The following is a 14,466-nucleotide window of genomic DNA, read 5'->3' as shown; positions in this document are numbered from 1 at the left end:
TCCAGGCAGGGCTTGGCCCAGCCTTTGCCAGTGCCCCTCCTCTGGAGCTGGGAGCTGTGTCCTGTGCCAGTGGAGCAGAGCTGTGCTTGTGGCAGCTCACAACACAACTGCTTTGGGTACGAAATAATGTATTTCATGGGGCTGGGGACACAGCTGAATGCTTTACCAGCTTCAGATGCATTTTGTGGAATGCTGTTCCCAAGCAGAGCACTGGTCTGGAATTAGCAGGATTCAAATCCAGGCTATGAGAAGTTTAAGGAGTGAATTGCTGGAGTGTTGGAAATGCCTCTTCTCTGCCAATAGCCAAGTATTCTCCCTTGGGTGGGTGTAAGAAGAGCTTCCCAGTAAGTTCAGAAAGAGTGGGCATTTAATTAGGATTCTGCTGGTTGTTTTCATTGTTACTTCAACTGGATGCCTCTATTCCCCTGCACAGATTGAAGCTCTAGGTATGAATGTTTGTTGAGTCACCCTGCCTCTGAAATGTAAATCAGCTAAGCTTTTGCTTTCTGGAATACAATTTCTTCACAAGGGAATCCTTATGAGGCCGTGACACAATTATCATTTTAGAATTGCTGTAATGTTTTCATTAGCTCATTAATGTGAAGAATCAATTTTAGCCTTTTAAGATGAGCTTTAGAAAATATTTTCTGAGTATATGAAGAGAATTATTGGTGATACTAGTTTGGGAGAAAACCAAGTGAAGACTTCTTCAGATGTGCCAAAGTTGAAAGTGACTTTAGAAAGATGATGACAGTGGGTAGAAGATGGAAGACAGTGGATGGAAGAACACCCTTTATAACTCTTACATTTACTTTGCTGCTCTTCAGCTGTAATTTTTTTTTCCAAAGCAAAATGTCCCCGAGTTAGAAAAAAAAAAAAAAAAATTGGGATAATAAGGCTTTGGTGCAGAAAAATCTTTCTGAAGGCTCTAAGCTACTCTTAGAAGAGGAGTCTTTCACTGCCTGTGCTGCTCCAAATGGTGTTAACCCCTCTGGCTTTTCAGGTGTGGCAGGGTTTTGTTGGAGAATGAACTTCTTGGGTAAGAGCCTTTGCTTGAACAAAACACTCAGTTTCTGAGTCACTGCAGCTCAAATACCTGCATGGGAGAGGCTTGGGGTTATGAGGTTGTTGTCAATGACCTAAAGGAGACTCTTCTTGTCTGGGTGTGTGTTGAGAGCTGAATGGAGTGTTTGGTACCAAACCCAAACTTGTCTGTTATATGGTCTTTTTCATTTAAAAATAAATAATATCTTCATAGGCTAGACACAGTTTAATTCCAAAGTCACTCTTTCACTGGAATTCAGTTTCCCATCAAGGAAGCATTGACATAAAAATTCCAGCCTGACCTCCTACAGCCTTTGTAATAATGAGCTACTCCTTCACTGACCCATTCAGATTGTGTCGGGAAGACAACAAGCACAAATAATCACAAAAGCCAACAGTCTGAGCTGCTGCTTTGGGACACGTCCTGCTCATCTGAGATTCCTGCACTCCGTGTAAGTGGTTTTTATAAGCAGCTCTCTGGAATGGGCACTGCAGGGTGCAGCTGAGGGCAGCAGGGATTGAGTGGGATTTCTGCTCCCTGGAAGAGTGAAAGGAAGTGATCTCTGCTTGCACACGTACCTCAGTGAAATTCAGATGTTTAGAAAAAACCTCAAGGAAGTTAATTTTCTCAAATGAAGTTCTTGACAAGTGGTAGTATAAATATGCTGTTACAGTGCTTCACAATCATGGATGTCTCCAAAAACCTGAAGTACAGGGCCCCTAATTCTGCTTCAGCTGTCTCAAAAAGAATAAAAAGGCTTGCAGTATGAGCACCAGGGCCATGTCTTGTGCCAAGTGCAGCAGTGCCCCAGGAGTGTGGTCAGCAGTGACTGATGCCAGAGGTGTGACCTGGCAGTGTGAGTTGATCTGGAGCACTGTCACCCTCTGAAAGAGCTGTGCAATCCCTGCTTTGTTCCAGGAGTCAGAGCCCCAGGCTGCGAGTTCCTGGAGGGCTTTACTGGAAGCACGTCAATAATTACATGCAGGAGGTCTGTGAGATGATGTCAGGACTAAGGGAAGCAATTAATTTTCTCTGTTGCCTTTGGTTGCAGACTTTGCAGCAGAACCAACACTGTGAGTAGTAACATTTTATCTGAAGGAAAAGATCCCTGACTCCCCTTTCCCTGACACTTAATTACACTTCTGTTTTGCTTGAAGGTCTCTGGAGCTGGAGTATTCCAAGCCCAGGAGGTGGCAGGCGTGGGATCGGTGCCTGAAGGTGCCTGCTGGATGTGCTTTTGCGAGATGCTGTAGCACTGCTTGTCAGCTTCCCTCAATAATTCCTGTTTGGCAGATTATTTTTGTCATCTAAGTATCTTCCAAAGAGTGAGCTGCTGATTTTTTCCCAAAGAAAAGCAACTTCATTCAGTTCTATGAATTTTGTTAAAATGAGTTAAGCTGTTCTCCTTTCTAAGTTTGAGTTGACTAAATTGACACAGGTTTGACTGGTTTGTTTCTTTCAGAACAAAAGCTGAAATAGCAGTGTCCAGCACTGAAAGCCAACAGTTGTGTCTGTCCACAAGAAAGTTGAATTAGCTGGCACAAGCTGCCCTTGAAAAGTGTCTGAGTATCCAGTACACGTTTTGTATGTAACACTCAGTGTAGCTTTATGACATAAAAATGTCATCTTTACCTTGGGCTTGCCAAATGCTTAAAACCAAAAATAATTCCTCAAAACATGCCAGAAATGGAGTTGCAACTACTGCAAGCATGCGCAGTGAAAAATTAAAGTGGCTGAGGAAAGGAAAGTGGCATTGTAGATCTCTGGCACTCACCTGACCAGTCTGACAGCATTCCAGAAACCGAGGACTTGCCATTTAGACAGGGAGTGGAATGGACTTAATTGACAGAACAGAGGGAGAAATAATGGAGGGATGGAGAGGGCTGCTGAGACCAGATCCACTCTGTGTGTTGTTCATGCCCTCAGTGAGAGGGACTCCAGGACAGTGCTGTGCCCTGGGTGCACCAAATTAAAACCTTTCCTTTCCAGAGGAGGAAGACAATTATCCACGAAGGACTTGGTATACTGATGATGTTCTGGAGATTATTAGAAAGTAAAGATGTTCAAAGTTTCCTGATGTTCTGAAAGAATTCAGTTACTGTGCCTACAGGCAGAGAGGGAGAAGTAGGAGAGAATTCCATTTTATTAAAGACCAGTCACTGACTGCACAGAAAATCTCTTGAATGCAAAACAAAGGCAGAAGTCCTAGAGGGAGAGCTCTGGGCACTTCCAACCAAGCCCACAACTGGCTCTTTCTCACTCAGCTGTGGAGGTCGCTGATGGAGCCTGTTTCCAGCTGGGTTCAAGCTTTGCTAAGAGTTGGCAACTGCTGTGCTGATGGGCTGGTTTGGAAACAAGCAATGGAATATCAGCATTTGATCTGTGCAAGAGATGGGGGCTACTGAATTAATACTGAAAATCATTTATGCTGTGAACCTGAATTGCTACTCACAGGTTTGTTTTCCTGGGAAGAGCACACATGCCCCAGGACAACACTGGGTTGTCAGTAGGTGACTATAATTAGCTGTGCTTAACTGGCTGAATTAGGATGTCTTGACCAGTATCTTGCAATGCTGAGAAACTGCCAGAGAAACTGGCAGGATCTGAAATACTTAAAACAGCAAAAGCCTGTTAAAATCTCTCCCAAGTCACCTTTCAGCTGAACAGAAGTACAACACAGCTATTAAGAGAATGCTGTCATATTTGAAATATTTTTAGCACGGTTTCCACTGCTTTTGCATTTGTGCTCGGGCCTGTTCTACCCCCTCCTCAAAAATAACTTAAATCTTTTGGCCAGCTTCAGTGACAAGAAAGATCTCGCAGACAGCTGACTTAATCCCAGTTGCATGAAAATTAAGGGCTTGGTGGAGATGATAAATCCAAAGATTTCCTCTGCTTTAGGTGGGATTGCCAAGGAAGTTTGGCTGGTTCCTAGGCGAGCCAGGCCAAACAAAGATCTGCGGTCTGCACACACGGAACCTGGCGCAGCACTGGCTTCCTTTTGCTCGAGCAGTAGTTGGAGGACATAAATAGGAGCTAAGCTGCTGCCTGTGCTAGGGGACCCTGGGGAGGGTGCTGGGGCAGTGGGCTGGGTGGGAGGGGTGAGGAGGGGAAGGTGGGAAGAGAAGACAAGTCTGCAAGGAATCAGGATTTATTAGTTCCTCTGTGTATGGCTTTGGAGAGCTGGGGCCATATGCCTGGCTTGGGTTTATAGCCAGTGGTGGAAGACTTGAAATTATTTTTCCTGTTGAAAAAAAGCAAAAAGGCCAAGAAGCCAAAACTTTCCCTTGCATGTAGAAGACCCATGTCACCAAAGAAATACTGTATGAGGGAACGAGCCAGATGAGCTGAGTACAGAGTTCTGTCGTATGGAGAAATGAAGTGCTGTTGCAAAAGGGAATATTCTTTGAACTGCTGTTATGGTTGCTGATGTTAGCAATCAGCTGCAGGTTAGCTGTAAGTAAAACAAATGCAGGAGGGTAATTAAAGAATGAACTTCTCTACCATGTGCAGTTCCCCAGCAGAAGTGCAGGGGACTGGTTGGGTTGTTGCATAACAACACACACAGGATTCAAACAGTTGAGGTCAGTTGTTTTCGCTGGCCCGTTCTGTCCGTGGAAAGAAAGAATGTAGTGAGTGTACTTCATCTTTTTTAAAGCCTGCTAAGGGACCTTTAAAACTTTGCTTATAAAACATGGTTTATACAATTTTTTCATCCTCCCCTTCAGCTTCCCACCTCCTCAAGAAATAAAACCCAACTCTTTCCCTCCAAGGCCTGCTGTACCCTGTGTGCTCCATCACTTCCTATAAAACTACTGGATGTTGCAGGGGCAGCATCCCCACGTCCATGCAGAGGGAACAAGAGTTTTCTGGCCTTCTGCTCTAGGTCTGTGTGGTTTTATGGTGTTATTGGAAGACCACCACCTTTTTTCTCAGTCCAGGGCTTTTTTTTCCCCCTCTGTTCCCTGAATAAATGTAGTGCCATGAATAAAATAAACACTGCTGTCAGTCTCTCTGCATATTTTTTCAGTGTGCTTCATTATACAGGATTCTTTCAAAAGAAATGTAACTCCCAGTCTTGGCTGGTTCCCAGCACCATTAAAGGTCTGTTGGCACTTTTCTTAAGAATCTGGTGTTTTGCTTCTCTTTTTTATAGAAATTCATTTCACCTTGTGCTCTGAAGAATGTCTGCTGCCCTTCAGCCCAGCTGTGGCTGCACAGTAACTCCTCTCTGCCACTTGCAGATTGCAGATGCCCTTACAAGTTTTTGGAGGTGAAAGGCATCAGTGACTTTTTTACCACCAAACTGGACCAGTAGATGATACAGAATGAGATGTCAGTCCCTAATCCTGGAGTAAAAAAAAAATAGTAAAATGGCTCTGTGAATGGCTCATTGTTAAAAGCACATGAAGTCATGTTCACATCTGCAAGGTAAGGGTCTGACTGATTCGTTTGGCAGCGTTGCCTTTCTTGGTTTTGGTTTGGGGGGGTGGGATTTTTTTCTTTTTGGTTTGTTTTTGAAAGGAAAACTCAGTTTCCTGATAGTGATGGTGAAATTCCAGGAGTGACACTTTTACCTGTCCCCTTAATCCTGTAGAGCTCCTTGGCACAGGTCCTGTGGGGACTTCAGCTGCTGCTGCCTCTGGTCCCAGCTGTGAGAGCTGGTGGCACCCCTGGTGCTCAGGCTGGGGATTGTCACCAGTGGGTGAGGCCTGGGGGGCTCCAGGGCTGCTCTGTTTATTTTCCAAGGCCTCAGGGCTGGAATCCAGGTGGAGGTGTTGAAAGTGTGCACAGGCCGATGTTGTAGCTGAGGAGAGGACTAGGACTCACTGCCACTTTTGGCTACTGAAGCTGCACTTTTTTAACCAGACAAAAAGCCCAGGAGTCCCTCACTGAGGTGTGGTGTGTGCCCAAGGGACCCTGGCCAAACAGGCACAGTGCTCTGAGCCAGTGGAACTCGCCTGGATATTCAGTGCAAGAAGCCCTTAGAGGCTGCCCTTCACCTCAGCTTCTTTCTGTTCTTCTCTCTGCTTCTCTCTGGGCTCTGCTCAGTTGGTAGGGCTGGGCTTTGACCCCTTTCCTCAGTTGGTAGGGCTGGGCTTTGGCTCCCAGCTGAGGAATCCAGGTCTCATCACTGTTCCTGAGGTGCCTTTCCCAGTGGTGTCACACTGGCATGCTGCAATGCCCAGCTTGGCTGGACGTGGTGGCGTGGAATTGTCACACTGTTCAGAGGCATCACAGAGATGTGACCTCATGACTCCCCACCATCCCATACAGTTTTCCTTCTGCTTAAAGTCCGTGTCAGAACTTGCAGTTTACTCTTCTTGTATTAATTCCTACTTCTGACTCAGCAAAATGATTTGCCCACCTCCCATGCTGCTGATGGCTTCAGAACCAGTGTGCACACCACACTCCCACACTGGGAAAACGCACAATTCCCTGCACTAAGGCACTCAAGGCTGCCAGATGTTTTCCTAAAGCAAGTCCTTTATTAGGTTTCGAGGGTGGGGCTTGTTTTTTTTCTTTTCCCCCAGCTGAAAAGCTGAGAGAAAGCTTCAGCATTTTTTACATTGAGAATTTCAAGGGGAAAAAAGCCTCCTGTCTGATGCCAAAGTTAAACTCTAATCACTGCTCAGCTCTCCTGGAATTTGGCAGCATACCAGTGCTCCTTCCCTTCGGTAGGTCATGTGGAAATACCGGAGCCTTTTCTTAAAGAACCTCTCAGCTTTTTTCAGGTACTCGCACACATGTGACTTTCCTGTTAGGATTCTAATGCCTTTTACACTCTTAACTGCATTAAAGCACCATTCCTAATAAGCACCATTCAGATCTACAAAATTTTATGTATAAGCATTAAAATACTTTTAAGTGTGTTAAGACTACATAAATGCAGCTTTAAAAATCTGGTTTTAAGTTGATACTCCTATTCTGCTGGAGTAGAGTCACAGGCTTTAATCTTGGAAATAGCACTTAAATGTGATTAATGAAAAAGCCCACAATTGGTTCACAAGTTTATGAGAGATTGTAGGAATAGCTGAGATGAAGGTTGAGAGGTGAGCGTCTCTTTGTTCAGTTTGTTCACTGAGAATATTTAAGATTCTCTTTCAACTGCTTTTTACACCTAACTCACCAGCTGGTTTTAATTTATGACCAGTGTCCCGGAGATTCTTTCTGATGGGGAGTTTTTATTCTGTCAAAGCTGACCTAACTGTTCTGTAACAAACAGATCATTTAATTACATACTTGGTTTTCCACTCAGTGCTGTTTCTTCCTTGTTCTCACTCCTCAGTCGTGTTTTAGCTGGATGTGAAGAACTCCCTGATGAATTCCCTGATCTGATTAGCTCGATACTCTGGTGGTGTCTTGAGTGCTGATCATTGACCCAGTTCCCCATTTTCCCGGTCTCTGTGAGCAGGCACACAATGGAATGGCAGGCTGTGCTCGGAAAGCTTGGAAACTCGTAAAGCCAAAGTTATCTGAGAGCGATCTGATCTGCCTGGGATGAATGCAGTGACCTTTTTCCTGGATCAGTACTTTTATTTACATATTAAACGTAGACATTTTTTCCCTTCCAGTGCTGCAGAGCTGAAAAGGTGCCGTATCAGGCAAGAATGTGTGTAAAGGATTCCTTTGTTAAATGTTGGCAGCAGCCTCAGCAGGCCTTGCCAAGTCAGTCCAGCCCACCCACCCATCCAGGAGCACGCCAGGGATTCCCGGCACAGCCTGGGCCCTCCTGGCAGGGCTGGGCCCTTGGAGCTAGGAGCTCAGGAGCTGGGACACTCAGGAGCTGCCCTGGGACACTCAGCACATCCTGGGACACTCAGGAGCTGCCCTGGGACACCCAGGAGCTGCCCTGGGACACTCAGCACATCCTGGGACACTCAGGAGCTGCCCTGGGACACTCAGGAGCTGCCCTGGGACACTCAGCACATCCTGGGACACTCAGGAGCTGCCCTGTGACACTCAGGAGCTGCCCTGGGACACTCAGCACATCCTGGGACACTCAGGAGCTGCCCTGGGACACTCAGCACACCCTGGGACACTCAGCACATCCTGGGACACTCAGGAGCTGCCCTGGGACACCCAGGAGCTGCCCTGGGACACTCAGCACACCCTGGGACACTCAGGAGCTGCCCTGGGACACTCAGGAGCTGCCCTGGGACACTCAGCACATCCTGGGACACTCAGGAGCTGCCCTGGGACACTCAGCACACCCTGGGACACTCAGCACATCCTGGGACACTCAGGAGCTGCCCTGGGACACCCAGGAGCTGCCCTGGGACACTCAGCACATCCTGGGACACTCAGGAGCTGCCCTGGGACACTCAGCACACCCTGGGACACTCAGCACACCCTGGGACACTCAGGAGCTGCCCTGGGACACTCAGGAGCTGCCCTGGGACACTCAGCACATCCTGGGACACTCAGGAGCTGCCCTGGGACACCCAGGAGCTGCCCTGGGACACTCAGCACATCCTGGGACACTCAGGAGCTGCCCTGGGACACTCAGCACACACTGACACCAGGCCTCCCTCTTGCTCCAGGAACACCCTGCTGGAGCAGAGCTCACTCGCTGTGCTCTCCCTACCCTGGGAATTGGCTGCCCAAAACCAGAGGGGTTTGGTGTGGCCACACCTCCCAGCACCCCCAAACTGCTCCCATGATTTAAATACATTTACACTTCATGTCCTCCACTCCATGGGAAAAGGAAGTTATTAAGAAGTTTGCAGAAGGGTGTGCAGGAGGCACTAAGCAAACAGCCAGAATAAAGATCTCCTACCACCTCACCTTTGCTAAACCACTCAACCATTTTTCCCCTTTGTCCTTCTTCAACACCACCTTTTGATTCTCTTTCAACACACTGATATATTTTGGTTAGAACTGCAAAAGGTTGACCAAATTAATAGTCACTGGATGTTTCAAAAATGTTTTCCTTGTTTTGATCAGGGTAGTTTTCTAGAACTGCCACAGCAGTCCTTCAAAATAAAGGCTAAATGTCTGTGCAGGTAAATATGCATAACCTGTGTTCCTGAAACAGCCACAGAGCATTAAGTTACAATCCAGAGACACTCTCCTAAGTGACAACCACATACTTATGCTACTTCCTGCAAGAAAAAGAGCTTTGTGAGCATTCTGATTTCCCCAGAGTTATACAAGAACTGAAATAAGAGACTGTAAACACCTATTAGTCCAGCCCTGTGCCATAGCAGGATTTCCCCCTTACACTTACATGATTTCATGTTGTTAGGCCAGGTTCATGTGACCCAAGCAGAAGTTACCCTCCTCCATGCTTTGCTCATGTTTCCTTTTTTTTTTCTTTCCCTGCCACTCACTCTTCACCAAAGGGCAATGACTTTTACACCCCCCCCAACTCTTCACTTTGCTTGAGAATATTGGCCTCTCCCAGGCCCAGGGTGTAGCACAGAAGCTGTGGAAGGACTTTGCACAGTCAGCTGTGCCTCCAGTTCACCAAGCCGTGACTGTCAGTGGTGAAAACCCCCCGACTCTTTCCCTGGTTCTCTCTCCGAGGCTGTCTCCCTGCCCCTCCTTCTTTGGGGGTGTTAATTCAGAGGCCAAATGAAAGAATATCTTGACATTAAAAATCACATGTAAAGGGCAGAACCCATGAAAAGAAGGATTAAAGGAGTTTCAAGTGAACTGAAAGGGAGACATGAAGTAAAACACTCAGGTAACTGAGAGGAAATCCCAAGGTGGATAATCCAATGTTCATGGAAAACAGAAGAACCGTAGCAGGAAGTCAGACTCTGGGAGGCCAGAGGAAGATGCTGGAAGAGTTAATGTGTTAAAGCCCCGTCATGTGGAAGAGGTGACAGTGTAGGCTGTCAGTGATAAGAGGAGGAGCACGGGTCTGTCAGAGCCTGGCTGAAACGATGGCAGATCACAGGATGCAATACGGAACACTTGGACTTCACCGTGGTACACAGCAGTCTGGCTGTGTTAAAAAAAATAACTTCGCTGCAGTTATCCAGGGGGGACCTGGATTTGCCAGGTTAAGTTGCAATTTGTCCTTATTTGTCGTGACACAGCAAAAGGAAAAGTACCTCCAGAAGCTGATTCACAGCCAGTCAAGACTACCTTGGAAAACGTCACTGTTTCGAAACACCACACTCGTGGAAGAACAGCCCGGGTGTTTCCGCTGCCGGAGCCGCTGGGGCGCAGTGTCAGCGCAGGGGCTCGGCCGTGAGCCCGGGGCGGTTCCGGAGCGCGGTGCCGAGCTCGGGGCTGTGGGCGCACCTCGGCGCGGATGGAGAACCGCGAGCAGCGAGACCAGCGCGGGCCGGGCCGGGCGCGGTGCCCGGGGCAGGTGCGCGGCCCTCCCCGCGGGGCGGGCGCGGCGCAGGCACCGCCCGGCTGCGCGCCCTCCGGGGCGGGCTCTGCCCGCCCTTTCCGCTCCGCGCAGGGGGAGGAGCGGCTGCGGCGTCGCCGCTCGGAGCTGGGCTGCTCTGCCGGGACCGGGACCAGGACCGGGATCGGGTTCAGAACTGGGATCGGGACCGGCATCGGGATCAGACCCGGGGCAGCGGAGCCCGGAGCGCGCCCCCGAGCGGCGGGGCGGGGTGCGGCGCTCAGGGCTGCGCGCCCTCGGCCGGGGCACGGCTCCGCACCGGGACAGCGCGGCAGCGCTCCGCGCCGCTCCGCACCGCATCGGGGCACCGCTCCGCGCCGCTCCGTGCCTATCCGCTCCGGGGCACCGCTCTGCTCCGCGCCTCTCCGCACCGCAGCGCGGCCCCGCTCCGCGCGATGCTGCCCGGGCGCTCCCCGCGCCGCTCCGCCTGAGGCGGGCGCGGGGCGGCCATGCAGTCCTCGCTGCCTTAGCTGAGCGCGGCGCTCGGGCCGGAGCCCGCGGCCACCCCCCGGCGGCACCGGCACCATGAGGAACGGCGATGACCTGGAGGGCTTCGACGGCGAGGCGTCCAGCGCCTCCATGATCTCGGCGGCCAGCAGCCCCTACCAGCCCACCACGGAGCCCGTCAGCCAGCGCCGCGGGCTGGGCGGCTTGCGCTGCGACCTGGACTACCTGCGGGGCACCTTGGGCAGGCTGAAGCTGGCCGAGGTGGTGAGTACCGCGGCGGGGAGCGGGGGTGCGAGCCGGGTGGCTGCCGGCAGCGGGGCCGGTCGGGGCCGTGCGGCGCTGCCGGGGGCCGCAGGAGCGCGTTTCACCTCGGCCGTGTGCCCGCGGGTCACCGGCGTGCCGAACAAACCACGGCTGCAGGGCCGAGACATCACAGCAGGCAGCTTCTCGGCAGCAGTACCACTCGTTCTGACACTGTGCAGGGGCGTCGCGGTGCCCGGGGGCGCCTCCCGGCCGTGCCGGGCTCCGCGGGTGCCCGGGTGGGACCCGCCCGGTGCCGGGTGCGGAGCGCGGCGGGCCCGGGATCCGCCCGGAGCTCGCAGAGTCCTCGCTCGCCTGCGTGCGGTCAGCGGGCTGAAGCGCTCTTAAATGCACGGAATAAAAGGAAAAAGCCCTTAAAATCCCCCAAACACCAAACGTGAGGTTTTGTATTGTGTAATTAAACGTGAGCTGTGCTCATTCGTGTACTTTGGACACCTGACCTGTTCAGTTTGATGGAGCCCATGCAAAGCTTGGACCACCCCTGCAGTGAAGCACGTAATAAACACCAAAGCATTTCAGCAGTTTCTGTGGTGCTAGTGCTGATGTTTGCCTTCATCTGATCTGCTTTCCAAGTCACTATTTTATATATATATATATATATATATATATATTTCAAATCAACAAATGTGTTTTTCAGGATATTAGGAAAAGAGGTGTTTTCACCTTGAGATAGATTTTTAAGTAATTTCTTACAGGGTACTGCAAATTCTTGTAATTTAAAATAGACGAGTTCTTTGAGAAGTGTGATGCCAGAAACATTTAAATATTTCATATATATAACTTCAGCATTTAAAACCACTGCTGGTTAGTACAAGGCAAAACTTGCACATACAGGTTTCATGAAAAACACATTGGAAGTATCCTAGTTTTAGCTGCACACAAGTTTATAGAGGACTGTTGTGATGAATGTGTGACCATTTTTTATGAATGCCCAGTAAAATCCAGGGTTTGGAAGTGTGATTTGTTTTCTTCTCATCTGCTCAGTGTAGGGTAGGATCTGTGCTCTGCAAGTGGTAGCAGTGAGCATGTTAGCCCAGCAGTCACACAACAGGGACCAGAGTGTTTGCATTGTGTGTGTTCAGGACTGGAGCCAAAGGATCTGTCATCAGTGTGCAACATCTACCTGTCTTCGAGCTGTTTAAAACTGTCCGTGTGGTGGAAGTCCTGGGGTGGTGCTGCCTGATACACTGAAATAATCTGCCCTCGGGATTTTTGTTTCAGTTCCTACTGCAGATCCTTTCTGCAGTACACTAATAACTGTGGCAAGTCATGTTAAAAACTTGTCATTAAAATGAGTAATTACTGATCGTAACTGAATCTTCTGTTATTAAATCTGACTTGCTTGGAACAAATTCCAGAGATACATGGAGTACACCTCGTAAGTTTCTAAGTCGTGTAAAGAAAGATGGGGGAAAACCACACTCTGCTGGAGTTAGAGAGGTTTCCTTGTCTCTGGACAAAGACACTGCTGCTCCCAGTACATCGTTGGGAAGATTTACATGTGCAGAGTGTCTTGAGAGGAACTGAGCCGTGTTTCGTGTCCTTTCGTAAGAATGATCTGAGCTATTGCATGTGGTTCCTAAGAGTGTATGAATCCAGAGGGGCAGCAGTTAAGGAGAGATTAAATTAGCTAGTGTAGGGTGGAAGGCTGTGCACCACCTCAGCCTGGTTAGTTGTACTCAAAAAACCTCCATCTCATTCATGGTAATGGAATAGCAGACTACTGACATTTGCAAACCAATGGAAAACTGAGCAGTGTTGGAAAAGAAAGAAGAGAGAGCACATTCCACTGTGTACTTAGGTTGCTTATTTGCCAAGTATAATTATTTCAATTACAATATTCAATAATACCTTTACAAAAATATTGTAGGAACTGAAACGTTACCAAGTCTGTAGTGTAGAACTCTATCTCTTAAAAACAAGAAGGAACTCCTGGCACACAAAAAAACCATTACAAAAAGGAAAAAGGCAAGTACTGGTTATGATAAAAGTCTCTAAATGTCTTCTAGTAAAAAGAATGTTACAGGAAAGATTACAATGTATGTGCTTTATTTAGCATCAGGACTTGTCTTAAAATACATTTGTGATTGGCAGGCAAGATGTCAGCTCACGGCAAACATTGCTGCTTGTTCTAATCTTTGGTTGAAGAGCTTCCCACAAACTGGCCCGTGGTGCTGTGGGAAGGAAAACTGCTGCACTTTGTGGCTTGGATGGCCCTGCTTCCAAATGCCCATTTTTGACTGTCAAAAGCAGAAGGAACAGGGAATGGGGAAAACCCCACATCACTTAAAATAGGTGTAGGGCTCTGTAATTTGTTGTGGATTTATCTTTATGGATTCAGATAAAGGGTTGTTGCAAGAGGGAAACCATTCTATGACGTTGTAGGCATATGGAGTAATTTATTTGCTGCTAGAGGGGACAGTAGTTTTAACTTATTTATATTTCAAGAGGATATGCCTCAAAGTGTCCTCTGAAGGGACACCAACATAATGGGTTATGGTGATGTTTCATGTATAGTATTGTGCAGCTTACTTCTGAGCCTTGTTTTGGTGTTTGCTAAGTTTAGATTTGGTTGCAGACCAGAAAACTGTACAATTTAAGGCTTGCAGCTCCTCTTTATGACCAAGCTGAAGAGCTCCTAGTCCTTGGATCTGCCTGCCAGTGGTCAGTGATGGCAGCGTGAGGAGCAGTGAGGGAATAAGGGGAAGGGCCCATGTGGAACAGCTTGGCATTGAACCGATTTGCCTGGTTTTGGCAATGTTATTGTTAGGCAGGTGAGCTTTTCTGAAAGGAGTCTTGTGCTTGTGTCTCAGTGTTCTGTTGAAATAGTTGTGTGTGTTTGTTGGGATCTGTGAGGGAACATCTGCTGTACTGGGGATGCAGCTGTAGCCTCTTTTCAGCAGCAGCTTGGAGGAAGGTGGGGAGTGCTGGACCACATCAGAAAAGGAGCGTTTAGGGCTGCTGGGGCAGCTGAGACACCTGAGGGTGTCACCAGGCAGGTGGGAAGTGACACACAAAGGGAAATGGGAGGGGGGAGGACTTAAGGTAGCTTGGAGCTTTCATGTTTGGTTTGTGCCTTTTGGTTTTGTTCTAATGAGACTTTGAACTCGAAAGGGAAGTCAGGGAGAAGCCAGTACACTTGTGTGCTAACCAAAGAAATGTTTTTGCTTTGGAGAAGTTGTCTCAGCTGACTTTCTGGCATTTAAATGGAGCAGTACCTTTTCTCATGGAAGGTGTGAGAGAGAAGTGGCTGTCCTTGGAGAGCAGAGCAGGAATGCTCTTTAGA

The 14,466-nt window shown here is 48.6% G+C and overlaps 1 protein-coding gene across 2 annotated transcripts in view; it reads left to right on the top strand.

The window, feature by feature from the left end:
* Positions 1–10,836: 10,836 nt before the first annotated feature.
* Positions 10,837–14,466, top strand: part of CMTM4 (CKLF like MARVEL transmembrane domain containing 4) — a 36,877-nt gene continuing 33,247 nt past the window's right edge. For both annotated transcript variants that reach the window (XM_039558197.1, XM_039558196.1), the window contains exon 1: positions 10,837–11,123. In XM_039558197.1, coding sequence (XP_039414131.1) covers positions 10,938–11,123 — 186 coding nt within the window. In that variant the 5' untranslated portion in view covers positions 10,837–10,937. The remainder of the gene's footprint in view (positions 11,124–14,466) is intronic.

Source organism: Corvus cornix, chromosome 11, assembly GCF_000738735.6.
Source record: "Corvus cornix cornix isolate S_Up_H32 chromosome 11, ASM73873v5, whole genome shotgun sequence".
Lineage (NCBI taxonomy): Eukaryota > Metazoa > Chordata > Aves > Passeriformes > Corvidae > Corvus > Corvus cornix.
The sequence above is the reverse complement of the archived record's forward strand: the minus strand, read 5'-3'. Positions and strand labels throughout refer to the sequence as shown.